General features: G+C 42.8%; 2 protein-coding genes across 8 annotated transcripts in view; one reads left to right on the forward strand and one right to left on the reverse strand.

The window, feature by feature from the left end:
• Positions 1 to 1974: 1974 nt before the first annotated feature.
• Positions 1975 to 19276, forward strand: LOC129820128 (gasdermin-E-like). Of its 2 annotated transcripts, none has more exons than XM_055877041.1 (10): positions 1975 to 2305; positions 3808 to 4045; positions 4221 to 4413; positions 12437 to 12617; positions 13285 to 13405; positions 13697 to 13852; positions 14315 to 14442; positions 14925 to 15114; positions 15209 to 15279; positions 16732 to 19276. In XM_055877041.1, exons 2-10 carry the CDS (start codon positions 3835 to 3837, stop codon positions 16954 to 16956), a joined length of 1476 nt encoding a protein of 491 aa, XP_055733016.1. In that variant the 5' UTR covers positions 1975 to 2305; positions 3808 to 3834; the 3' UTR covers positions 16957 to 19276. The 2 variants fall into 2 exon arrangements, with proteins under 2 accessions (XP_055733016.1, XP_055733017.1); XM_055877042.1 differs by having other exon boundaries at positions 16786 to 19276.
• An 89-nt stretch (positions 19277 to 19365) lies between these two features.
• LOC129820127 (protein PALS2-like) overlaps positions 19366 to 27645 on the reverse strand; it is a 57592-nt gene continuing 49312 nt past the window's right edge. For all 6 annotated transcript variants that reach the window (XM_055877039.1, XM_055877038.1, XM_055877037.1 and 3 more), the window contains 9 exons: positions 25739 to 25891; positions 25327 to 25554; positions 23734 to 23865; positions 22607 to 22703; positions 22204 to 22272; positions 21829 to 21990; positions 21340 to 21542; positions 21028 to 21156; positions 19366 to 20782 (listed from right to left, as the gene is read on the reverse strand). In XM_055877039.1, coding sequence (XP_055733014.1) covers positions 20606 to 20782; positions 21028 to 21156; positions 21340 to 21542; positions 21829 to 21990; positions 22204 to 22272; positions 22607 to 22703; positions 23734 to 23865; positions 25327 to 25554; positions 25739 to 25891 — 1350 coding nt within the window. In that variant the 3' untranslated portion in view covers positions 19366 to 20605. The remainder of the gene's footprint in view (positions 20783 to 21027; positions 21157 to 21339; positions 21543 to 21828; positions 21991 to 22203; positions 22273 to 22606; positions 22704 to 23733; positions 23866 to 25326; positions 25555 to 25738; positions 25892 to 27645) is intronic.

Raw genomic sequence — 27645 nt, forward strand, 5'->3', positions numbered from 1 at the left:
GATACAAGATTGTGTCGAGGCACAGATCTGAGGAAGGGTACCAAAACATTTCTGCAGCATTGAAGGTCCCCAAGAACACAGTGGCCTCCTTCATTCTTAGATGGAAGAAGTTTGGAACCACCAAGACTCTTCCTAGAGCTGGCTGCCCGGCCAAACTGTGCACTCGGGGGAGAAGGGCCTTGGTTAGGGAGGTGACCAAGAATACGATGGTCACTCTGACAGAGCTCCATGGGAGAACCTTCCAGAAGGACAACCATCTCTGCAGCACTCCAACAATCAGGCCTTTATGGTAGAGGGGCCAGACAGAAGCCACTCCTCAGTAAAAGGCACATGACAGCCCGCTTGGAGTTTGCCAAAGGCAACTAAAGGACTCTCAGACCATGAAAAACAAGATTCTCTGGTGTGATGAAACCAAGATTGAACTCTTTGGCCTGAATGACAAGCGTCACATCTGGAGGAAACCAGGCACCATCCCTACGGTGAAGCATGGTGGTGGCAGCGTCATGCTGTGGTTATGTTTTTCAGCGGCAGGGACTGGGAGACTAGTCAGGATTGAGGCAAAGATGAACGGAGCAAATTACAGAGAGATCCTTGATGAAAACCTACTCCAGAGTGCTCAGGGCCTCAGACTGGGGCGAAGATTCACCTTCCAGCAGGACAACGACGTTAAGCACACAGCCAAGAGAACACATGAGTGGCTTTGGTACAAATCTCTGAATATCCTTGAGTGGCCCAGCCAGAGCCCAGACATTCCTGATTGAACATCTCTGAAAATAGCTGTGCAGCGACGCTACCATCCAAGCTGACAGAGCTTGAGAAGTTCTGCAGAGAAGAATGGGAGAAACTCCCCACATACAGGTGTGCCAAGCTTGTAGCGACGTACCCAAGAAGACTCGAAGCTGCAATCGCTGCCATAGTACAGGGTCTGAATACATATGTAAATGTAATATTTCCGTATTTATTTATTGCAAAAAATTAAAAAACACTTTTTTTTGCTTTGTCATTGTGTGTAGATTGATGAGAGGAAAAAACAATTTCATCAATTTTAGAATAAGGCTGTAACTTAACAAAATGTGGGAAAAGTCAAGTGGTCTGAAAACTTTCAGAAGGTACTACAGTATGTTGGTGATAAGTGGTTATTGGTGGTGATTGGGTCACGGGAGGGAAGGGTGTGGTCATTGAGATCTAGAGATAGGCTATTGACCTATTTCTGTGCACAACAGGCACACACTTTCACAATAACACACTGTTCTCTGACGTTCACATGGTCAATATAACTGGAAAATATACAATTTATTGTCGATGTTATGACACTGTTGTAAAAAGTGTTCTTCCCACTCTGAAAACAGAATAAGGCTCGACTTCCCTCATATTTAAAGTCATAGTACAAAGAAGAAGTTATGCTTGGGTTCCCATTATGTAATGGACAAATCCTGATTTGAGAAACACTGTGGAATTCACTTGACTTGATGTGTGTTAAGTCAGGACTGTGTGTGCCCATGTTTGGGGGGAAAACTCAAGATTTCGTCATTGTCACATTGACATGGGCGCAATATTAGGCTATAGCATTTACAGCACAGAGTAGGTCTACATTCTCTCACACTAAATCCCTATGTTCAACCACTACTGCCCTCTTAAAGTCTGGTACAACCATTGCTTCCTCTAATGCATAACCAACACACGCACACAGTCTTTCACCGCTCATGGTGACCTCTTATCCAGCTTGTTGAATAATAGTCATGTTATGCTCTAAATAAATGTATACCGGTTAAAATATATGGAATGAATCAATGACGAGGGGCAAGTCCGCGCTTGTCAGAAAAGTACACACACGCACACACACACTGCTCATATGATAGCAATTACCCCCGCACAACCCCCAGAATGTGGGGGTGTGGTGGCAGCAAAATCCGCTGCCCCCCGTTTACAGAAGTAGGACCCAACCCACTCTGTCTGACTGATAACTCTCTGCTCCAGTCGATACCATACAAATCTTTGGACAGCCTATAGTGTCGTTGTGGGTGTGTAGCGGCACTCATTTCAACATAATGTAATATAATCCATAAAGTAGCGGGGTTATTATCAATAGTCTACTATCTGTATAACGGAGTACAACAGTTGAAATGTAAATTGATAAGAACAGGGAATTTAGATAGTTTTACATTTTCTTGCGCTGCTGTTTGGAGTGACTACGGTGAGTTTTACGCGTGTCAGAACCGACATTCCAGAAGTGACAGGCCACGGGACTGGTGCTTTTTTGGAGGCGCTACACGCGAATCCTGTTATCAATCCAGACTACGAAAAGGTAGGCTAATAATAAACCTGTGTTTTTTGTGTTAAATAGCCTGCCCAATGAAAACCTTTTTTAAAATAAATTATAGTGTTTGTGTTTTACAGACTTCTCTTCCCACATTATTGAAACCTCACAGCATATATGAAATAAAACGTCTTGGATCATGTATTTATTTCCCCCCTGGTGCCACATATCATTGTGTAACAGTGTAGCTTCCGTCCCTCGCCTCGCCCCAGGGACCTTCTGCACACATCGACAACAGTCATGATCGAAGCACGGTTACCCATGGCTCCACAAAAGCAACGGCCAATGCAGAGCAAAGGAAACAACTACTTCAAGGTCTCAGCGAGTAACGTCACCGATTGAAACGCTATTAGTACGCACCCGCTAACTAGCTAGCCATTTCCCACCGGTTACATTTGTAACCTCAAAATTCACATTGCTTTTATATACCTTTTGTCTACTGCTGTTAGTGATGGCTTTCTGTCAATAACAGCAATGATTAACTTTTTATTGGAATTCCTAATCCGAGTCATGCGTTATTTGCTTATTGCGCAGAAGAGCGTGCTAGTGATTATGTAGTGGGTGGGTGGGCAGTATAAGAGATGGGGAGGAGGTCCTCTATTTACCAAATTGGGATTTTCCTGCCCACTATATGAGCCAATACACTGAAAGAACCTGTATTCAGGGTAGAGTTATAGTCAGTGGTTTGAGGGACTGAAAGGAAGGCGGTGTTGTGATTACACGTTTCCATATCTGTTTACTGATATCTACCTTCCCCTCATGTCTCTCTCGATCCCTCCCTGCTCTCTCCTCTCTCTTGATCTCTCTCCCTGAACAGTCTTTCCCTCTCTAGTCATTATTCATTCCTTCTCCTATCCTGCATGTTTTTCCCCCTTGTTTATTTTAAGTATTCCACACTTCTCTTCATCTCTCTTTCTCTCTCTCTCTCTCTCTCTCTCTCTCTCTCTCTCTCTCTATCTCTCTCTCTCTCTCTCTCTCTCTCTCTCTCTCTCTCTCTCTTTCTCCTCCCTCTTTTCTCTCCCTGTTTTCTCGCTCTCCTCCCTCTCTTTCTCCCTTTCTCTGCCCTGCTCTCCCTCTAGATTGCTTTAAATATTTATACTTTGAAAACTGAGCTGCTAGAATGTGGAGGGCGAGGGATGGAGTTAGGGGATGGCGTGTTGTTGCTAATGGTGTTAACACTCAGGGGACTTCCCTCTTGTCCAATCAGTGAGTCATACAGTACTACGATCTATGTTTGAACACACTGTTGGTTGACAGTGACATAGTAGGACAACACACACATGCACCTGCTACACATCTGAAGGGGAATTCTAAGGGGAAATTTGGGGAAATACAGTATGAGATTTGGAGATTACAAAAAAAACAGAGCAGTCATAAAATAAATTGTATGATTCATTTTTGTAGGGAATAGGGACGCAGGTGGGAGATATAGATGAGCCAGGGGCAACTTCATCTTACTCCTGTGTTACTGTGACTCTGCCTTCCTCCAGGTGTTGGGCCCCACCCCTTCATAGGTGATGTTTGCCAAGGCAACTGCAAAATTTGTTCGTCAGATCGACCCAGATGGAACCCTGATCTCCGTCTCCCGCCTTAATGACTCAGACAAGTTGGTTCCCATGGCGCTGGTTGTCAAGCGCAACCGTTTCTGGTTCTGGCAACGGCCCAAGTACCTGCCCTCTGACTTCACACTCAGTCACCTGTTGCTAGGAGACAAAGAACTCACTCCAGGTAAAGTAGGGCCATGGTTACTCCTCATATACATCTCACAAACTGTACATCTCATCTTTTTCCCCACACACAACTGTCTAAAATATAGAGCCATTCATAACTAACATACATTACCTCTCTGACTCCTACTCTATCTGTCTGTCTTCATACGGCACTTGTCTTTGTACTCTCTCAGACGTGTCTGAATCAGACTTCCTGTCCTATGAGGGGAGGTTTGGAGACAACCTGAGTGGGAAGCTGGATGCCAAGGCTGGATACATCAGTGTCAGTATGGAGGGGCGAGGCTCCTCAAAGCTCCAATTATCATTCGGCAAGCTGAAAAAGCAAGATGTTGACGTACAGAAGCTACTGCTGGCCTCCAATGACAGGTACTGTACTGTAAATAGACATACACATTAGAGGTCGACCGATTAATCGGAATGGCCGATTAATTAGGGCTGATTTCAAGTTTTCATAACAATCGGAAATCGGTAATTTTGGACGCCGATTTTGCCGTTAAATTTTTTTTTAAATTTCTATACCTTTATTTAACTAGGCAAGTCAGTTAAGAACACATTCAGATTTTCAATGACGGCCTAGGAACGGTGGGTTAACTGCCTTGTTCAGGGGCAGAACGACAGATTTTTACCTTGTCAGCTCAGGGATTCAATCTTGCAACCTTATGGTTAACTAGTCCAACGCTCTAACCACCTGCCTCACGAGGAGCCCGCCTGTTACGTGAAAGCAGTAAGAAGCCAAGGTAAGTTGCTAGCTAGCACTAAACTTATCTTGTAAAAAACAATCAATCAATCCTAATCACTAGTTATAACTACACATGGTTGAGGATATTACTAGTTTATCTAGCGTGTCCTGCGTTGTATATAATCGATGCCGTGCGCATTCGTGAAAAAGGACTGTCGTTGCTCCAACGTGTACCTAACCATAAACATCAATGCCTTTCTTAAAATCAATACACAGAAGTATATATTTTTAAACCTGCATATTTAGCTACAAGAAATCCAGGTTAGCAGGCAATATTAACCAGGTGAAATTGTGTCACTTCTCTTGCGTTCATTGCACGCAGAGTCAGAGTTTATGCAACAGTTTGGGCCGCCTGGCTCATTGCGAACTAATTTGCCAGAATTTTACGTAATTATGACATAACATTGAAGGTTGTGCAATGTAACAGGAATATTTAGACTTATGGATGCCACCCGTTAGATAAAATACGGAACGGTTCCGTATTTCACTGATAGAATAAACGTTTTGTTTTCGAGATGATAGTTTCCGGATTCCACCATATTAATGACCTACGGCTCATATTTCTGTGTGTTATTATGTTATAATTAAGTCTATGATTTGATAGAGCAGTCTGACTGAGCGATGGTAGGCACCAGCAGGCTCGTAAGCATTCATTCAAACAGCACTTTTGTGCGTTTTGCCAGCAGCTATTCGCAATGCTTCAAGCATTGCACTGTTTATGACTTCAAGCCTATCAACTCCCGAGATAGGCTGGTGTAACCGATGTGAAAAGGCTAGCTAGTTAGCGTGGTGCGCGCTAATAGCGTTTCAAACATCACTCGCTCTGAGACTTGGAGTAGTTGTTCCGCTTGCTCTGCATGGGTAACGCTGCTTCGAGGGTGGCTGTTGTCGATGTGTTCCTGGTTCGAGCCCAGGTAGGGGCGAGGAGAGGGACGGAAGCTATACTGTTACACTGGCAATACTAAAGTGCCTATAAGAACATCCAATAGTCAAAGGTATATGAAATACAAATTGTATAGAGAGAAATAGTCCTATAATTCCTATAATAACTACAACCTAAAACTTCTTACCTGGGAATATTGAAGACTCATGTTAAAAGGAACCACCAGCTTTCATATGTTCTCATGTTCTGAGCAAGGAACTTAAACGTTAGCTTTCTTACATGGCACATATTGCACTTTTACTTTCTTCTCCAACACTTTGTTTTTGCATTATTTAAACCAAATTGAACATGTTTCATAATTTTTTTGAGGCTAAATTGATTTTTATTGATGTATTATATTAAGTTAAGATAAGTGTTCATTCAGTATTGTTGTAATTGTCATTATTACAAATAAATAAAGAAATCGTCCGATTAATCGGCATCGGCTTTTTTTGGTCCTCCAATAATCGATATCGGTATCGGAGTTGAAAAAGCATAATCGGTTGACCTCTAATACACATAGATGAATACACACACACACACACACTCATTCATACATGCTGTACAAGCATCCGCATCTCTCTCTCTTTCTCTCTTCCTAAATCTCTCCATCTCTGTTTCTGTTTCCTTCTTCTCACCAGACCCAGTCTCTCCAGTTTTGGTCATTCAGTCAAGTCCAAAATGATTGGTACCCTTGATAAAGATGAACAAAAAAGACTGTATGGAATAAATACACTGAACAAAAATATAAACGCAACATGTAAAGTGTTGGTCCCATATTTCATGAGCTGGAAATAACATACATTTTCCATACGCATTTCTCTCAAATGTTGTGCTCATTTGTTTACATCCCTGTTATTGAGCATTTCTCCTTTACCAAGATAATCCATACACCTGACATGTGTGGCATATCAATAAGCTGATTAACCAGCATGATCATTACACAGGTGCACCTTGTGCTGGGGACAATAGAAGGCCACACTAAAATGTGCAGTTTTGTCACACAACACAATGAATGCCACAGATGTCTCAAATTTTGAGGGAGCGTACAATTGGCATGCTGACTGCAGGAATGTCCACCAGAGCTGTTTCCAGAGAATTGAATGTTCATTTCTCTATCATAAGACACCTCCAATGTTGTTTTAGAGAATTTGGCTGTACGTCCAACCGACCTCACAAGCGCAGACCACGTGTAACCATGCCAGCCCAGGACCTCCACATCCGGCTTCTTCACCTGCGGGATCGTCTGAGACCAGCCACCCAGACAGCTGATAAAACTGTGGGTTTGCACAACCAAAGAATTTTTGCACAAACTGTCAGAAGCCATCTCCGGGAAGCTCACCTCTGTGCTCGTCGTCCTCACCAGGGTCTTGACCTGACAGCAGTTCGGTGTCGTAACCGACTTCAGTGGGCAAATGCTCACCGTTGATAGCCACTGGCACGCTGGACAATGAACACAATTGAATTTTATTCGTAGTCATTTGAATGCACAGAGATACCGTGAGGAGCTCCTGAGGCCCATTGTCGTGCCATTCATCCACCGTCATCTCCTCATGTTTCAGCATAATAATGCACGGCCCCATGTCACAAGGATCTGTATACAATTCCTGGAAGCTGAAAATGTCACAGTTCTTCCATTGCCTGCATACTCATCAGACATGTCATCCATTGAGCATATTTGAGATTCTCTGGATCGTCGTGTACGACAACGTGTTCCAGTTTCCGCCAATATCCAACAACTTCGCACAGCCAGTGAAGAGGATTGGGACAACATTCCACAGGCCACAATCAACAGCCTGATGAACTCTATGCGAAGGAGATGTGTCGCCCTGCTTGAGGCAAATGGTGGTCACACCAGGTACTGACTGGTTTTCTGATCCACGCCCCTACCATTTAAAAAAAAAGTTATCTGTGACCAACAGATGCATATCTGTACTCCCAGTCATGTGAAATCCATAGATTAGAGCCTAATTACTTTATTTCAGTTGACTGATTTCCTTCTATGAACTGAAATCTTTGAACTTGTTGCATTGATCTTTTTGTTCAGTGTAATAATATACTGAGCTATATTGTATGCAATTGGTTTTTGGAAAATAATGTTATACTAATACAATAGAAAAAACAAAGCTATTTTGTTTAACAAGTAATACAAAAAATATACATAAAAAAGAAAGGGGTCAAAATGATTGGCACCCCTGTTTTCAATACCTACCCTTGTGAGGATAACGGCACTGAGCCTTTTTCTGAAATGTTTAATGAGTTGGAGAACACATTGGGAGGGATCTTAGACCACTCCTCCATACACAATATATCCAGATCCTTGATATCCTTAGTATGTGCTTATGGACTGCCCTCTTTAATATAAACCTCAGGTTTTCAATGGGGTTTAAGTCCGGAGACTGAGATGGCCATTTTAAAATGTTGATTTTGTGGTCAATGAACCATTTCTTTGTGAGTTTTGATGTGTGCTTGGGGTTATTGTCTTACTGGAAGATCCACTTGCGGCCAAGTTTCAAGAGGCAACCAGGTTTTTGGCAAAAATGTCCTGGTACTTGGTAAAGTTCATGATGCCGTTGACCTTTGGAAGCAAAATATCCCCATAACATCCAAGATTCACCACCATATTTTACAGTAGTTATGGGGTTCTTTTCTGCATATGATTCCTCTTTTCGATGCCAAACCCACTACTGGTTTGCGTGACCAAAGAGCTCTATTTTAATGTCATCTGACTATAGAACCAGATAGAGGTCTACCTGTGCTCAGCACCTGCCCCTTTGCCCTCCCACTCACTAAGTACCCTTTTGGGTGGTGGTATATATATTTTTTGGTGTATAGTTTTGGTCATCGTTGTCCAAAACCCATTACCCCCAAGTCGTTGTGACGTTGTCAAGTTTGCCACCCCTAGCCCTACGTCGTCCTTTGGCCTGCCCTGTATGGAGCTCATGTGTGCCATCTTGTCTTTTTCTTTCCTGTATGCACATTGTGGTCACCCAGTATCCAAACATGCACGGCTTGAAATGCAGTCACCGGTTAAGTGTGTATAGCAAGCTACCTAGTTTAAATATCAACAGCACTGCCACAGCAGCATAACATTTGATTAACACCTGATAACACTTGATTTACATCATCCTTAATATTCCGTCTGGTTGGCTGATAGCCTATGCACAGACTGCAGCACTTAATCATTGCCACTGAAGGGTGCTGGAGGTGCTGCAGCACCCATGATGAATTGAAATACATTTACATTACTGCTCTCTGTTCAGAAAGAAATGAAACAATTCAGAATAGTCTACTACACCATGAGAATGACTATAATTTATCCACAGACGATCAATAGCTTCTTTTAACAAATAACCTAGCTGTTGATTGTGTGTAGCCCAATAACAAGGTTTAGCCTACAGTCAGGAATGTGTGGCAAATCTGTCAGTGGACAGCATGCATACAAAACATTGTTTGAATATTTGAAATACAATCGCGGGAAAACACAGGTTAGAAAGCAAATAGCTCCTGCTGAAAAGAGAAGACTCAACATTTTCTGCTATAGGCTACCAACATATTTTATCAACTTATTACAACAGAGAGATAGGCTTTTGGCACGAGTGCATCGGCCATCACTTCCAAGTGAGCTGCGCATCATTCGGTGAGTCAGTGAAACTGGAAAGCTCTTCCCAGACCCTAGACTACTAAAAATGGTCGCCATTTCTACCACTTCTGTAAGCGCCTCTACTCTATGCCAGACTCTACAGCTCTATGCCAGGCTCTACAGCTCTATGCCAGTCTCTACAGCTCTATGCCAGTCTCTACAGCTCTATGCCAGTCTCTACAGCCCTATGCCAGACTCTACAGCTCTATGCCAGACTCTACAGCTCTATGCCAGTCTCTACAGCTCTATGTCAGACTCTACAGCTCTATACCAGCATATACAGCTCTATACCAGACTCTACAGCTCTATGTCAGACTCTACAGCTACATGCCAGACTCTACAGCTCTATGCCAGTCTCTACAGCTCTATGTCAGACTCTACAGCTCCATGCCAGACTCTACAGCTCTATACCAGACTCTACAGCTCTATGCCAGACTCTACAGCTCTATACCAACCTCTACAGCTCTATGCCAGACTCTACAGCTCTATACCAGACTCTACAGCTCTATGCCAGACTACAGCTCTATACCAGACTCTACAGCTTTATTCCAGACTCTACAGCTCTATTCCAGACTCTACAGCTCTATGCCAGACTCTACAGCTCTATACTAGACTCTACAGCTCTATGCCAGACTCTACAGCTCTATAGCAGACTCTACAGCTCTATGCCAGACTCTACAGCTCTATGCCAGACTCTACAGCTCTATACCAGACTCTACAGATCTATACCAGACTCTACAGCTCTATGCCAGACTCTACAGCTCTATACCAGACTCTACAACTCTATACCAGACTCTACAGCTCTATGACATTACACAAATGCGATGATATACATGCAATTATTTACCTTTATTTTAAAGATAAATAACATCTCATGCATTCTGGTGTCTCAGAGCTCCCCAGGTGATCCCCCTCTCACCTTTTGATCCGGCACCTCCCAATTTTGACTAATTAACACTTAACACAGGTAGTATAGACAGGCTAACCACCATACACTAAAATATCCACACAATCAACTAGCCAGCCAGTCATATATCATGAGTTAGAAGATTAAGAATATTAGACTATATTTACATTTTTAGTCATTTAGCAGACGCTCTTATCCAGAGCGACTTACAGTAGAGTGCATACATTTTATTACATTTTACATACTGAGACAAGGATATCCCTACCGGCCAAACCCTCCCTAACCCGGACGACGCTATGCCAATTGTGCGTCGCCCCACAGACCTCCCGGTTGCGACAGAGCCTGGGCGCGAACCCAGCCCAGCCGCGAACCCAGAGACTCTGGTGGCGCAGCTAGCACTGCAATGCAGTGCCCTAGACCACTGCACCACCCGGGAGGCTATATTATGACATTATTATTTAAGAGCGTTGAAGATAAATCACAAATTACAAGCTAACTAGCAGATTTACATCAATCATCAACATCAATGATCATTTCCCAATGACAATCATGAGGCACTCTGACTTGCTTACAATTTGTGATGAGTGAAATAAATATCAATAAATAGGCCTATGCTAAAAAAACATATGTAAATATTTTGCTACAGAGGCAGTTAGTATGTTATGAATTTATAAATTCTGAAATTCAATCAATTTTTTTCAAGGTGGGGGGGGTGCCCTTTTTCATATTTCATGAACACCTGCCCCCTGAAAGGTCTGTGCACCAGTTCCTATCCAAGTGTGAAGGCGTTTCCATTGGTTCCTATCCAAGTGTGAAGGCGTTTCCATTGGTTCCTATCCAAGTGTGAAGGCGTTTCCATTGGTTCCTATCCAAGTGTGAAGGCGTTTCCATTGGTTCCTATCCAAGTGTGAAGGCGTTTCCATTGGTTCCTATCCAAGTGTGAAGGCGTTTCCATTGGTTCCTATCCAAGTGTGAAGGTTGTTTCCATTGGTTCCTATCCAAGTGTGAAGGCGTTTCCATTGGTTCCTATCCAAGTGTGAAGGCGTTTCCGTTGGTTCCTATCCAAGTGTGAAGGCGTTTCCATTGGTTCCTATCCAAGTGTGAAGGCGTTTCCATTGGTTCCTATCCAAGTGTGAAGGCGTTTCCATTGGTTCCTATCCAAGTGTGAAGGCGTTTCCATTGGTTCCTATCCAAGTGTGAAGGCCTTTCCATTGGTTCCTATCCAAGTGTGAAGGCCTTTCCATTGGTTCCTATCCAAGTGTGAAGGCGTTTCCATTGGTTCCTATCCAAGTGTGAAGGCGTTTCCATTGGTTCCTATCCAAGTGTAAAGGCGTTGTAACGGTCGTCCTCCTCCTCTTCAGATGAAGAGGAGGAGTAGGGATTGGACCAAAGCGCAGCGTGATAGTTTGACATAATGAATGTTTATTAAAGTAAAGACGAAAACCGAAAACACTTCAACAAACTACAAAATAACAAACAAACGTAGACAGACCTGAACTATGAGCACTTACAAAATGACGAAGAACGCACGAACAGGAACAGACTACATACACGAACGACAAAACGAAACAGTCCCGTGTGGTGCACATACACAGACACGGAAGACAACCACCCACAAACAAACAGTGTGAACAGCCTACCTTTATATGGTTCTCAATCAGAGGAAACGTCAAACACCTGTCCCTGATTGAGAACCATATAAGGCTAATTACAAATGACCTAAACATAGAAACACAAAACATAGAATGCCCACCCCAACTCACGTCCTGACCAACTAAACACACACAAAAATAACAGAAAACAGGTCAGGAACGTGACAGGCGTTTCCATTGGTTGGATGAAAATGAAAATAGTGCTCTTTGCACACCTGGTGAGCTATTGAAAGGAATTGAAAACTGGGGTGCCAATAATCTTTACCACTGTTTTTTTTGATGAAAAAAAGATTACTGAGTACCTCAGTTGATAGAAAAGTATAAATCCAATAATTATTATTATTAAATTATAATTATTACTTGTTAAACAAAATCTCCTTCTCTGAGCAATTTATATTACTTGTTAAACAAAATCTCCTTCTCAGAGCAATTGTATTAGTATAAAATAATATAATTTCCGCTTATTTGGTTGAGTACAATACAGCTCAGTATTTGTATTATTTATTTGATCCATCTGTGTGTGTAGGATGGTGGACATGCAGCATGTGCTGGTACAGCAGAGTCAGAAGCATGCAGAGGTGTTTGCTGTGTTGAAGGAGAGGATCCTGACCACCACCCCCTGCTCCATCTCAGAACAGGTCCAGGAGCAGGGCACCTGCCAGGGGGTTCTGGGACTACTGGGCAAACTGGGGACACACTCTGTGAAGGTGGGTTGGGGGAGAGAAAAGGAGATACGGAGAGAAAGTGAGAGGAAGAGAGAGAGAGACGGAGAGAAAGTGAGAGGAAGAGAGAGAGAGACGGAGAGAAAGTGAGAGGAAGAGAGAGAGAGACGGAGAGAAAGTGAGAGGAAGAGAGAGAGAGACGGAGAGAAAGTGAGAGGAAGAGAGAGAGAGACGGAGAGAAAGTGAGAGGAAGAGAGAGAGAGACGGAGAGAAAGTGAGAGGAAGAGAGAGAGAGACGGAGAGAAAGTGAGAGGAAGAGAGAGAGAGACGGAGAGAAAGTGAGAGGAAGAGAGAGAGAGACGGAGAGAAAGTGAGAGGAAGAGAGAGAGAGACGGAGAGAAAGTGAGAGGAAGAGAGAGAGAGACGGAGAGAAAGTGAGAGGAAGAGAGAGAGAGACGGAGAGAAAGTGAGAGGAAGAGAGAGAGAGACGGAGAGAAAGTGAGAGGAAGAGAGAGAGAGACGGAGAGAAAGTGAGAGGAAGAGAGAGAGAGACGGAGAGACTGGGAAGGGTTGTTACATGTTTTAACATGTTAGTTGTGCCAGGTGTGTGTTATTACACGTCTTTTCTATGTGTTATTGAGTATATATTTGTTTTGTTTGTGTATCACACCAGGTGTGTGTTATTACATGTTATTACACGTGTGTATATCAGGTGTGTGTGCAGGAGAATAGCAGTATAGAGATGGACAGTGACGTTTCCTTGGAGATTCCACCTCTCACTGTCATCGCCTACAGCCTCATAGAGCTAGAGGTCAGGAAAGACGGACACTATGGTGAGTGTGTATGTGTGTGTGTACGTGTGTGTGTGTGTGTGTGTCACCCACTCTAAGTACTATTACGTTGCAATTCTACAAGGTGAATTACTTATTCTCCTTCTCTCTCCCTTTCTCTCCCTTTCTCTCTCTTTGTCTCGCTCTCTGTCTCTCTCTCTTTCTCTCTCTCGCTCTTTCTTTCCCTCTCTCTCTCTCTTTATCTCTCTCTGTCTCTCTCTCTCTCCCTCTCTCTTTTTGGCTATTTTTCTCTCTTTCTCTCTCTCTCGCTCCATATTTTCTCTGTATTTTCAGAGCTGTGTCTACAGCATGGTACTCTTGGAGGATTCGAGGCAGACTCTGGGAAGACCTCGCCTTCCCAGGATTCCTTTGATACCCTGTGTGTTGTCGACGGGCTGGAGTGGGCGGAGGAGATTCCTGAAGGAGCACCACTCAGTGCACTGCAGAAGAGTATGTGTGTTTGTGTGTGTGTTTCATTCATCCGTTCATTCATTTATTGTTGATTCAGGAATGTCAGTTGAGAGTTTAGTTCCCTTTTTTGTTGACGTTTAGGTATACGGCAGTTGATTTGACCAACATGTCAGTGTGTTTGTGTGTGATAGTGTGTCAATATGCCCTATGTATAAAAGAGGAATTGAAATCTGTAGACAGCTATTCTACAGCAGAAATTGAGAATTGACTCTTCCTCTTTTCATCAAATGAATGATACTGAGAGAGGAAGTGCAGTGCTGAGTTTGCCTTACTTTGGATCAAAGCATTTAACATTGGGGAAATTTTCACACAGAATCAGACTGAGAGGAATGTCTCTGTTAGCATCATACAGTGGTCTATTCATCATATTGTGAATGATGTGTCATGAGAAAAGTGAGTATGGGAGGCAAGCTCTGATTGGTTATTTATCTCCCTCTATAGACTTGCAGGACTTGGAGGTCTATCTACATCAGTTAGTGGTTCTCCCAGAGTCTACCCGTTCCACTCTGTTCCAGAGACTCCGTGAGGTTCTAATGGACAGAACCACACTCACGGTTCTGGAACACACGGTTAGTGGCACTGTGGCCAAGGTCAAAAGTAGTGCACTATAAGGGAATAGGGTGCCATTTGGGATGCAGCACTTGTCTGAAAGCATTGTTTTGTGGACCTTTTAGATCAGGCACAGTCATATCTGTCACAGTATGATTTGGTTATATTTGTTTTCATTGCTTTCTCTCTCTCTCTCTCTTTCTCCCCCCCCCCCCCCCCCCTCTCTCTCCCTCTCTTTATCTCTCTCTCTCTTTATCTCTCTCCCTTTCCCTCTCTCTATCTCTCTCCCCCCCCTCTCTCTCTCTCTCTCTCTCTCCCTCTCTTTATCTCTCTCTCTCTTTATCTCTCTCCCTTTCCCTCTCTCTCTCTCTCAATTCAGTTCAATTCAAAGGGCTTTATTGGCATGGGAAACATGTTTACATTGCCAAAGAAAGTGAAATAGATAGTAAACAATTAAAAATCTACAGTAAACATTACATCTCTCTCTCTCTCTTTCTCTCAGTTGGAGGGGTTGTGTAGAGGTGAGGACCTTGACCCTACAGAGGTAAAGGGGTTGTCTGTTTCTCAGATCAAATCTGTCTCCGCCCTATCGGACCTGGTCCAGAAATTCCCAACAAATGAGATACAGGCTGAAGGAGCCTCCATCCCCCTCCATCTGACTGCCACTCACCTGCTGGTTAGCGCCTTGGAGGGTGAGAGTGTGTGTGTGTATATGTATATATATATATATATATGTATGTGTGTGTATGTTGCATTCTCTAACCCCTGTGTTTTGTGTTTCTGTAGCGTTGCCTGATGCTGCTCTGACTCTGCTGGGAGAATCTAGCCCTGATGTCCTGGAAGCTCTCAATACTCTGGTCAGTCTGATTCAATTCACTATATGATTCACCAGACACTATACATGACTCAACATTCACTACTGAAACCCTCAATACTCTGGTCAGTCTGATTCAATTCACTATATGATTCACCAGTCACTATACATGACTCACCATTCACTACTGAAACCCTCAATACTCTGGTCAGTCTGATTCAATTCACTATATGATTCACCAGTCACTATACATGACTCAACATTCACTACTGAAACCCTCAACACTCTGGTCAGTCTGATTCAATTCACTATATGATTCACCAGTCACTATATACGACTCAACATTCATTACTGAAGCCCTCAACACTCTGATCAGTCTGATTCAATTCACTATAAAATTCCCCAGTCACTTTATATGATTTTACGATTCACGACTCCTGATTCATATCAACTAAACCACTCTATCACAAATAAAATACTTTGATATGAATACTCTGATCCAATATTAGTTCATAACTGTGTAATACAAAGACAGTAGTCATGATGAATTCTACTATAGACTGATCCAATATTAGTTCATACCTGTGTTATACAGACAGTAGTCATGATGAATTCTACTATAGACTGATCCAATATTAGTTCATACCTGTGTTATACAGACAGTAGTCATGATTAATTCTACTATAGACTGATCCAATATTAGTTCATACCTGTGTTATACAGACAGTAGTCATGATGAATTCTACTATAGACGGATCCAATATTAGTTCATACCTGTGTTATACAGACAGTAGTCATGATGAATTCTACTATAGACTGATCCAATATGAGTTCATACCTGTGTTATACAGGCAGTAGTCATGATAAATTCTACTATAGACTGATCCAATATTAGTTCATACCTGTGTTATACAGACAGTAGTCATGATTAATTCTACTATAGACTGATCCAATATTAGTTCATACCTGTGTTATACAGACAGTAGTCATGATGAATTCTACTATAGACGGATCCAATATTAGTTCATAACTGTGTTATACAGACAGTAGTCATGATGAATTCTACTATAGACTGATCCAATATTAGTTCATAACTGTGTTATACAGACAGTAGTCATGATGAATTCTACTATAGACGGATCCAATATTAGTTCATAACTGTGTTATACAGACAGTAGTCATGATGAATTCTACTATAGACTGATCCAATATTAGTTCATACCTGTGTTATACAGACAGTAGTCATGATGAATTCTACTATAGACTGATCCAATATTAGTTCATAACTGTGTTATACAGACAGTAGTCATGATGAATTCTACTATAGACGGATCCAATATTAGTTCATAACTGTGTTATACAGACAGTAGTCATGATGAATTCTACTATAGACTGATCCAATATTAGTTCATAACTGTGTTATACCCAGACAAATAGTCAGGATGAATTATACCGTAGACTTTGCCCTGTACCTTACTTGTTGTCTGTCCCACAGCTAAAGGTAAATGGTCAGTCCCTCCCCTTTGAGTCACTGCCCCTCCCCTTGCAGGAAGAGGGGGCATTCCATTGGGCAGAGCAGCTCCTCCTCTCCTCTAATGTGATGCTGCGGAGAGAGACTGACAGGCTGTGGGCGGAGACTGGAAAAAAGCCAGGAGTGTTTCCATTGGTCATGTGCATCGCTGTGCAAGGACTTACGTCTCTGTACACTGGGAAGGGGTAGGATTTGTGTGCATGGATCGGTATGTTTCAAATATTACATTTTGTGTTTTCCCTATATGCACTCAATGAATTCTGTATTTTTGGTGGCACTAACAATTTTTTTTACAAACTAATTCTCAATGTAACTGTTTGAATTTGAAAAGCTGTAAAACAATCCACTCCAGAATATGAAGTAAGACTTGTGTTCGAAGAAACACTTTTCAAGAGCTGGACAAGCAGACTTTACCTTACTGTGATTGGAAAGAAACGCCTCAATCTCAATACACTAAAATGTTGCTCTTACACCCTAGTATTTCACATAAGCTTTCAAAATAAGCTTTACATTATTTCTGCATGCTCATACAGATAAAACGTGTATACAGAAGATTTTGTTATTGCAAAAGAGAAATGTACAGTATATGCTTATTTTAATATATAATGTTGCTTAAATGCCATTTTAAGCTATGTGTAACCTACAGTACCAGTCAAAAGTTGACACACCTACTCATTCAAGGGTTTTTCTTTATTTTTATATTTTCTACATTGTAGAATAATAGTGAAGACATCAAAACAATTAAATAACACATGTAGAATCATGTAGTAACCAAAAAAGTATTAAATTAATTATTCAGAGTAGCCACCCTTTGCCTTGATGACAGCTTTGCACACTCTTGGCATTTCTCAACCAGCTTCACCTGGAATGCTTTTCCAACAGTCTTGAAGGAGTGCCTAAATATTCTGAGCACTTGTTGGCTGCTTTTCCTTCACTCTGCAGTCCAACTCATTCCAAACCATCTCAATTGGGTTGAAGTTGAGTGATTGTGGAAGCCAGGTCATCTGATGCAGCACTCCATCATTCTCCTTCTTGTTCAAATAGCCCTTAAACAGCCTGGAGGTTTTGGGTCATTTTCCAGTTGAAAAACAAATGATAATCCCACTAAGCGCTAACCAGATGGGATGATGTATCGCTGCAGAATGCTGTGGTAGCCATGCTGGTTGTGTGCTTTGAATTCTAAATAAATCACTGACAGTGTCACCAACAAAGCAACATCACACCTCCTCCTCCATGCTTCACGGTGGGAACCACACATGCGGAGATCATCCATTCACCTACTCTGCATCTAAAAAAGAAATGGCGGTTGGAACCAAAAATATGAAATTTGGACTCATCAGACCAAAGGACAGATTTACACCAGTCTAATGTCCATTGCTCATGTTTCTTGGCCCAAGCAAGTCTCTTCTTCTATTTGGTGGTATTTAATAGTGGTTTCTTTGCAGCAATTTGATTATGAAGGCCTGATTCACGCAGTTTCCTCTGAACAGTTGATGTTGAGATTTGTCTGTTACTTGAACTCTGTGAAGCATTTATTTGGGCTGCAATCTGAGGTGGAGTTAACTATAATGAACTTATCCTCTGCAGTAGAGGTAACTCTTCCTTTCCTGTGGCGGTCCTCATGAGAGCCAGTTTCATCATAGCACTTGGTGGTTTTTGCGACTGCACTTGAAGAAACTTTCAAAGTTCTTGACATTTTCTGGATTGACTGACCTTCATGTCTTAAAGTAAAGATGGACTGTTGTTTCTCTTTGCTTATTTGAGCTGTTCTTGTCATAATATGGACTTGGTATTTTACCAAATAGGGGTCTCTTCTGTATACCACCCCTACCTTGTCACAACACAACTGATTGGCTCAAACGCAATAAGGAAAGAAATTCCACAAATTAACTTTTAACAAGGCACACCTGTTAATTGAAATTCATTCCAGGTGACTACCTCATGAAGCTGGTTGAGAGAATGCCAAGAGGGTGCAAAGCTGTCATCAAGGCAAAGGGTGGCTACTTTGAAGAATCTCAAATATAAAATGTATTTTTTGATTTGTTTAACACTTTTTTGGTTACTACATGATTCCATATGTGTTATTTCATAGTTTGATGTCGTCACTATTAGTCTACAATGTAGAAAATAGTAAAAATAAAGAAAAACCATTGACTGGACTATATATAAACAAAATATTTATTCCGTTTATGAACATACCACTCACTATCTACAGACAAGATATTCTATAACTCCTTGTGAGATTATGGACTCATAGATTTCTGCTAATTTCGGGTGAGTCATCCCGGTTGCTGGTACTGTTAGATCTAGTGGTATGGATTAGTCAGAATGTGTATGTATGTAGATGTATTACCTCTGTAAAACATCAAGTCATAGCATATTGCTATTTGTTAGGACAATATCATTATGGTGCATTCTGCAATTTCACAATTCTACATAGTTGCAATGCTGCCACAAAACTATGCATTCTGTGTTTTTAATAAAATATACTGTATATTTATGAACCATCCATTGTCTCTGAATGGCTTTAAATATTACTGCATTTAATATAAACTAAACATAACCATTACCCAAAACAAAAAAGGACAACTTTCCAGCTGAATTTTGGTTAATTTATTGTAACAATGTATTGCTATTAGAGATGTCTGTTATTGGTCACAAGTTGGGAAATCTTTCAGAGTGACCACAGGAAACAGAATGTAGTATTTCGGTTACAGTGCAGGAGGGTTTTGGAGCTTTGTGATACTGGAGGAGAGGACCGTGGGATAGCAACAGATTCAAAAACAACAATAAGCACCTTACATACAGATTAGGGTAGATGGTGAGTGGTATTCTGACGGTCATGCTGTCGACACAACACAGACAGAACGCTTCAAAACAGGATGTAGTATTTGTTCAATATTCGAAAACAACTCAAAGCAAAGGATCATGCGAGACAAAAATGTCACTTAGCTAAAAAGATCACCGTAGCAACAAAAGACAGTGAATCCTACGGTACTAAAATAAAAGTAGAGACAACTCAAAGAAAGACATGAAACACAGAGAGTGTTTGATCCTGATCTTCAATACTACAATGTAAAATGTAAAGCTTTTTCCCTTCCTTCTCTTTGTAGGATGTGTGAGGGATAGATATTCAGACAATAAGTACATATTTTCTTAAGTCATAATTCTAAAGAGGTAAACACAAACCAATCAAGGGGTAGCCAACTACAGTACATACTACAGGGCACTGTAGGGGATTTTCTTTGGAGTGGGAGGTCCTACGACAATCACAAGGGTGGGCTTCACAGGATTTGGACTGAGACACGGTAGTTGTCATGGCAATAACGAGCGCTGTAAACAGGTTTCCTTGGCAACACTGCTCAGAGTTCTGGAATATTCCATAGTGTCGTTCTTGAACTTGGTTCTTGAACTGTGTTGATATAACAATAATAATAACTCTTGCTAGAGCAGTCCTCGGAGAAGAAAATAAACATCATTACTTCTCAGAGGAACAACTACAAAAAACAAACATAACAACAACAAATAAATATGGCCTTCATGTTTGGCCTTTTTATTTTTTTCATGTTTCTGAATTCCACGTTGGTATGAATAGAAAGATATTTCGTAAAAAGTTACAAATATTAAAATAAATAAGAACTATTTGCCTTTGAGTTTCGAGTAGAAAAAATGTGCATTGTGTGCAGGAGGAAGGGAGAGAGGGACGAGGTGGTGGGCTTGCGTTTTCCCCGTCAAAGTCCCTCACATGACGAACACCCTTTCTCCTTTCTTTCCCCTGTCTCTGTGGTCGAACACATGCACGGTCAAGTTGACCCGTCAGACAGTGTCCGGTTGGGGTTCAGTAGACCCAGTTGACGGGGACCCACTGTGGTTCGGAGCAGAGTTTGTCGACGGCAGCCTGTAGCGTTTGGAAGGCGCGGTCCAGGTTGTCGTTGGTGATGGCGAGGTCAAAGTAGTGGTTGTAGGTCCTCTGGATACGAGCACTCTCATCAACAGTCTTCCTCAAATCCACATCCTGACAGGGACAGAGACAGAGGGTGAGTGTGTGTGTGTGTCTCTCGGTTTGTGCATGTTTCTGAGAAGCAGTGGCTAACAAGCACAGTACACTATGTGAGTGTTGTGTGTTCTAGCGAGAGAATGTTCCATAAAAAACTACATAATGCCCTAAAATCACATAACAATGGAAGGATACCAGAAAGCAACATGTGAAAATACTCTGGGAATAAGTGGCTGTGTCTATGCCCAGGAAAAGGTCCTGACCGTGAGTTGTTTGGTGGTGATTCCAGCGTCCACCGTAGCTTTGTGCATGGCCTTGAGCGTCTCAAACTCTGGTGCTGCGATGAACACCACATACGGCATGAACTCTGCTGTCTTTAGTACCTTCAGAGCCTACTGTCCAGACAGAGAGGGTCAGTGAACCAGCTAGAGATGACAAACACAGACAGACAGACAGACAGACAGACAGACAGACAGACAGACCATGTAGAGTATCTCATACTGGGATTCTACCCTGTTGTTTTTGTTGTTGTGCTTTTTAAATGCACTTTAAATAAAGTTTGATTTGATTGTGACCTGTGGGTTGACGTCCAGGATGCAGGTGCGCCCCGTGTCCACCACCTCATGGATGGAGTCCATCTTGGTTCCGTAGAGGTTCCCGTCGTACTCGCCGTGCTCTAGGTAGCCGCCCGCCTTCACGTCCGCCTCCATCTCCGTCCGCGTCACAAACCGGTACGACTTACCGTCCAGCTCATCGTCACGGGGACGCCGGGAGGTGACTGAGGGAGGAGCAGGGTGGGAGGAGAGACAAGAAGAGAAAAAGGGTTAGAGAGAAGAGAAAGGGATGTGGGAGAGAGATGGAGAAAGAATGAACAGGAATGTAAGAAGAACAGTGGAGCAACGGGGAAGATCACGAGACAAGCTGACTTAAAGCAGCCAAATTAAACGTACTCCAAGGGGTTCTGTCTGTTCAGACAGTGTCCTGAGAGTACAGTGGGCCATTAGGTTCTAGAGGGGGGTTCTAGAATAGAAATAGAATTGAAACGGTATGGGTTCTAGACTCACAGGGGATGGTGGTTCCGAAGCATGTTGGGTTAAGGACCACCAGTCGGTTCTTGAGGCTGCGTCGGCCCACCCCCTGGGCTCCAATCAGAACCAGAGTCTTCCTCTGGAATGGGGGCATCTTGGCCACCTCCTCATAGATTTGCAGCTCGTGCCTGTCAAACTCTGCTCTCAGCCAATCACAGAGAGGAACACACAAGAGTAAGCCAATCACAGAGGAGAATGTAGTGTTGTCAGTCAATAAAAGAAGGGAATGTGGATGTAAAATGCTGATTAGTAAATGAGGGAACTACACAGTCAGGAAGCCCCAGCACAAGACCAATTAGAAGAATGAGCCATGACAGTATCAACCAATGAGAGACGAGTATGAATGCTCACCTGCATTCCTGGCCGTTAGATACATCATCTTTTTCTTCTTCTTTCCAGTTATCGTACCGCACAGGATCCCTGTTGCATACACAAACACACATATTCACACATCAATACAGGTGAAAGCGTCTTCCCTATCTGTCTTTGCATCCGAAGGCCAGAAGGGGGCACCATAACCCATTCTATGGAGCGCTACTGAATAATTATCTCATGACCTCATTGCCCTCAGCCTGGCAGGCAAGGCTACCTCACAGTGGCAGACCAACTAAACAATTCAAAGTAACTGCTCTCCACTGATTCAAATCTAAGCAGTCACTGGCTCATTATGTAAAAGGTCCACTCAAAGTTGCCAGTCAGCTCAGTTTAGCTCATCTAGCTGAGAATGGAGCTAGGAGGCAAAGTCAAGCCGTACCTGAGCCATCAAAATCTCTTGGGACGAAGGCTTTCCTCTTCTCCTCCAGGAACTGACTGGGGATCAGTCCAGTGGCTCCACCAACCACATGACACGCCTATCACAGGAGAGCACACCAGACATTAGAACAACTGTCTCACCCAACCAGTAGAAACCAGTAGAAAACCAGTAGAAGTTACAAACCAATAAAAAAACAGTAGAAATCAGTAGAAGTTACAAATCAATATGAAACCAGTAGAAATCAGTAAAGTTACAAACCAGTATAAAACCAGTAGAAATCAGTAGAAGTTACAAACCAATATTAAACCAGTAGGAATCAGTAGAAGTTACAAAGCAATATTAAACCAGTAGAAACCAGTAGAAGTTACAAAGCAATATTAAACCAGTAGAAACCAGTAGAAGTTACAAAGCAATATTAAACCAGTAGAAACCAGTAGAAGTTACAAAGCAATATTAAACCAGTAGAAACCAGTAGAAGTTACAAAGCAATATTAAACCAGTAGAAACCAGTAGAAGTTACAAACCAATATTAAACCAGTAGAAACCAGTAGAAGTTACAAACCAATATTAAACCAGTAGAAACCAGTAGAAGGTACAAACCAATATTAAACCAGTAGAAACCAGTAGAAGTTACAAACCAATATTAAACCAGTAGAAACCAGTAGAAGTTACAAACCAATATTAAACCAGTAGAAACCAGTAGAAGTTACAAACCAATATTAAACCAGTAGAAACCAGTAGAAGTTACAAACCAATATTAAACCAGTAGAAACCAGTAGAAGTTACAAACCAATATTAAACCAGTAGAAACCAGTAGAAGTTACAAACCAATATTAAACCAGTAGAAACCAGTAGAAGTTACAAACCAATATTAAACCAGTAGAAACCAGTAGAAGTTACAAACCAATATTAAACCAGTAGAAACCAGTAGAAGTTACAAACCAATATTAAACCAGTAGAAACCAGTAGAAGTTACAAACCAATATTAAACCAGTAGAAACCAGTAGAAGTTACAAACCAATATTAAACCAGTAGAAACCAGTAGAAGTTACAAACCAATATTAAACCAGTAGAAACCAGTACAAAACAGATGTATTGTTGTTGTTGAGGATCACCACCATCATCACCTGCCACCAGTTGGGGTCCTCCCTGTTGACGATCTGAAGGAGGTCCCCCCTCTTGAAGCCAATCCCCGCCTCTCGGCACGGGATCAGATGGTCATTTGCTGGATCGTAGTCAAAGTGGGGTTGCACGTACACCTGAGAAAAGGGAGGTTTGATGTTAATCAAAGGTGATTCGACAACCAAACTATAACTATATACAGTCAATATAGTGTTTTCCTACACACAACAGGTAGGTAGATAAGGTTAGTGGAAGGATTAGTGTTTTGCTACACACAACAGCTAGGTAGATAAGGTTAGTGGAAGGATTAGTGTTTTCCTACACACAACAGCTAGGTAGATAAGGTTAGTGGAAGGATTAGTGTTTTGAAGTGTTAGAGAAGTTTGGGTTCAAAGCAGCACTAAGTGCATATTTATACTGCACACACACACACACACACACACACACACACACACACACACACACACACACACACACACACACACACACACACACACACACACACACACACACACACACACACACACACACACACACACACACACACACACACACAAGAGATATCTAGTGAGGACAGACTACAGGGGTTCACATCCTGCCAACAGAGGTTTTTGCCAAGAGAGGTACGTGGTCTGGGCACTGTCAGCTTACACTGGCAGCCAGACAGAAACACTGGAACAAGATCCAGACTGGATGTGTGTGTGTGTGTGTGTGTGTGTGTGTGTGTGTGTGTGTGTGTGTGACATTTGAGATAGTGTGTGTGAGTATGTACATTGTTGGTGTGTGTGTCTGTTCAGTAAGAGCATGCATGTGTGTGCGTGTATGTGTCAGTTGGTGTGTGTGTGTTTCAGTTGGTGTGTGTGTGTGTGTGTGTGCTTGTCTGCACTACTTGTAGAGCAGGTGTCAGGATAGATGTGAGTGTGTGTACAGTGCATATGTGTGTGTGAGCATGCATGCCAGAGTACAGTAATTGTTTAATGTGTGTGTGTGTCTGTGTGTGTGTTTTTCTGTGTGTCTGGGTCTATGTGCATGCCGGCGTATGAGCGTGTGTGTGTCTGTACGTGTCTACATTTGTGTGTGTGTGTGTGTGTCTCCCTGGCCCAGATATCATGTGGAGGGTTATTAATAGGGCTCTCAGCCAGGGTTCAGATTCCAGAGCAGTGCATTCTGGGACAGCCCCAGGACTCACTTCACCACCAGTCCCCCACCACCACCACCAAACATCTGCAGCTGTTACACAGCCAAATAGGAGCAGTCTGTGAGTGTGTGTGTCTGTGTGTGGACCTGCATGATTATATCCATTCATGTGGCTGTTTAAGTGATGGAGTATGTGTGACGGGTGAGAAAGAAAGAGAGAGAGAGAGGGAGAGGGAGAGAGAGCGATAGGGAGAGAGAGTGAGAGAGAGAGAGAGGGAGACGGGGAGAGCGAGAGCGAGAGAGAGAGAGATAGAGAGAGAGGGAGGGAGGGATAGGGGGAGAGAGGGAGAGAGAGAGAGAGAGAGAGAGAGCATGAATGCTTGAGTGTGAGAGGGCACACATGTACGTCCATGTGTGTGTCCCTGCATGTGCTGTGTTTGTATGAGCATGTGTGTGTGTACCTGTGGTGGGGCGGGTGCATCTCTATAACTAGGCAGTATCTTCAGAGTGATTCCTCCGCTGCAGTCCTTCAGCATCTCCTGCAGCTCAGTGGGGTTGTTCCCTACGTCCCGCCCATTCACTTCCTTTATGATGTCACCCACGTGCAGCAGACCCTGCCTGTCAATCATTCCTCCGTGGAGGATCCTAGCGATGACCAGCTCCTCCTTCTCCACTCTGAACGTCACTCCCTGAGAGAGGGAAGGAGCAGATAGATGGTCAATGAAATCCTTGCAGAGATGCAGAAACACACACACACACACACACACACACACACACACACACACACACACACACACACACACACACACACTCTCTCTCTCTCTCTCTCCATCTCTCTCCCACACTCACTCTCACTCTCTCACACTCGCTCACCAGTGGTTCTCCAGCCTTCTTGCGGATGCCGATCATGCGTACAGCATCGGCCTGCATCAGAGAACTGTTCCCCAGCTCGTCATTAAACAGCTCCGCTGGGGGCACGGCCTCATAGCACTTAGAGGCTACCATGTCGTGGGCCTCAAGGAGCGACTGAGAGGGAGAGAGAGAGATGGGGAGAGGGGGATAGAAAGAGATGGAGAGAGGAGGATGGAGAGATGGGGAGAGGGGGTATGGAGAGATAGAGAGAGGGGGATGGAGAAATGGAGAGAGATAGAGAGAGGGGGATGAGAGATGGAGAGAGAGGGGGATGGAGAGATGGAGAGAGTGGTAGAAATAGAGAGAAGGGGAGAGATATAGAGAGGGGGAGAGATAGAGAGAGGGGGATGGAGAGATGGGGAGAGTGAGGGGGATGGAGAGATTTAGAGAGCGGTAGAAATAGAGAGAAGGGGAGAGATATAGAGAGGGGGAGAGATAGCGAGAGGGGGATGGAGAGATGGGGAGAGTGAGGGGGATGGAGAGATGGAGAGAGCGGTAGAGATAGAGAGAAGGGGAGAGATATAGAGAGGGGGAGAGATAGAGAGAGGGGGATGGAGAGATGGGGAGAGTGAGGGGGATGGAGAGAGAGAGGGGGATAGAGAGATGGAGATAGAGGGAGAGAAAGAGAGAGTGAAAGGGAATGAGCAGAAGGGAAGGATGAGAAACATAAGGATGAGAAGGAAATAAAATGGGAAGAGTAGAGAAACATTTGTCACATGTGCAGAATACAACAGGTGTAGACTTACAGTGAAATGCTTACTTACAAGCCCTTAACCAACAAAGGCGTTTTAAGAAAAATGTGTTAAGTAAAAAAATTGATAAGTGAAAAAAAAAAAAGAAGTAGCGAGGCTATTTACAGGGGGTACCGGTACAGAGTCAATGTGCAGGGGCACCGGTTAGTCGAGGTAATTGAGGTAATATGTACATGTAGGATGAGTGGAATCCGCAATACAGGTTGTTATTGTTTTGTTGATGAAGCAGAGCTGGGGAGCATCAAGGATAAAAATTGCAGTACATATGCTGCTGTTCTATCACACATGCAATGATGTCAGAGGAAAAATAATCTGGGTCTATTGTTTCCGGTCTTTGTTGTTGTAATATCACAAACGGACGTGGCAATTTGACTTTTAACAGTATCAATCTCTTTTCTGTTCTTCCTGTGCCATTCAAATTTGTGCATAGCCTATTGGTCAAGTTACCAGGTTGTTAGCTAGCTAGGTAACATGACTAAACAAGGTTGTTTGCTATCTAACCACCAATTAGCGGCCTGCGAGTGGTTTATGAAATGATATAAAATGTGTATGAATTGTGGTAGAAAAAGGAAAGGTAGCTCCGGTAATAGGGTGCATAACTGTTGAATGTTTTGGGGGCGAAAGATAGGCAGTTTTCTGTGATGTAAAGGTGCATGACTCTCACTGTGCTCTGTTATGGCACTGATTCAGAGCGGTTGGCTTAAGACATGAAATTAAGACATTTCAGTTGAATGCATTCAGTTGTACAACTGACTAGGTATCCCATTTTCCCTTCCCTCAGAGGCTGCGTGACAGCGAAGACAAACTGCCCTGTGCTCTTGGTTCTAACAGGCTGCTAGCTGCTCCAATAATTAGAAACAAACGCAACAACAGAAGACTCATAAGTGTCTTCACACCCCAGCTCCTCATCACGGCTGAAATAACTGATGGAGAAAAAGCGGAGAGAAGCAGGTGACGGCTAGTAGGGGACGGGGCTGGCTGATCACAGCTGTCACGTGATATTGGATGAAGCACTCTGATATGACATATCTGACATCACGCTCTGAACTCTGTTTGATATCAGATCAAATGTTATTTATCACATGCTTCGTAAACAAGAGGTGTAGACTAACAGTG

The sequence above is a fragment of the Salvelinus fontinalis genome, chromosome 22, assembly GCF_029448725.1.
Source record: "Salvelinus fontinalis isolate EN_2023a chromosome 22, ASM2944872v1, whole genome shotgun sequence".
NCBI classification, from domain to species: Eukaryota; Metazoa; Chordata; class Actinopteri; order Salmoniformes; family Salmonidae; genus Salvelinus; species Salvelinus fontinalis.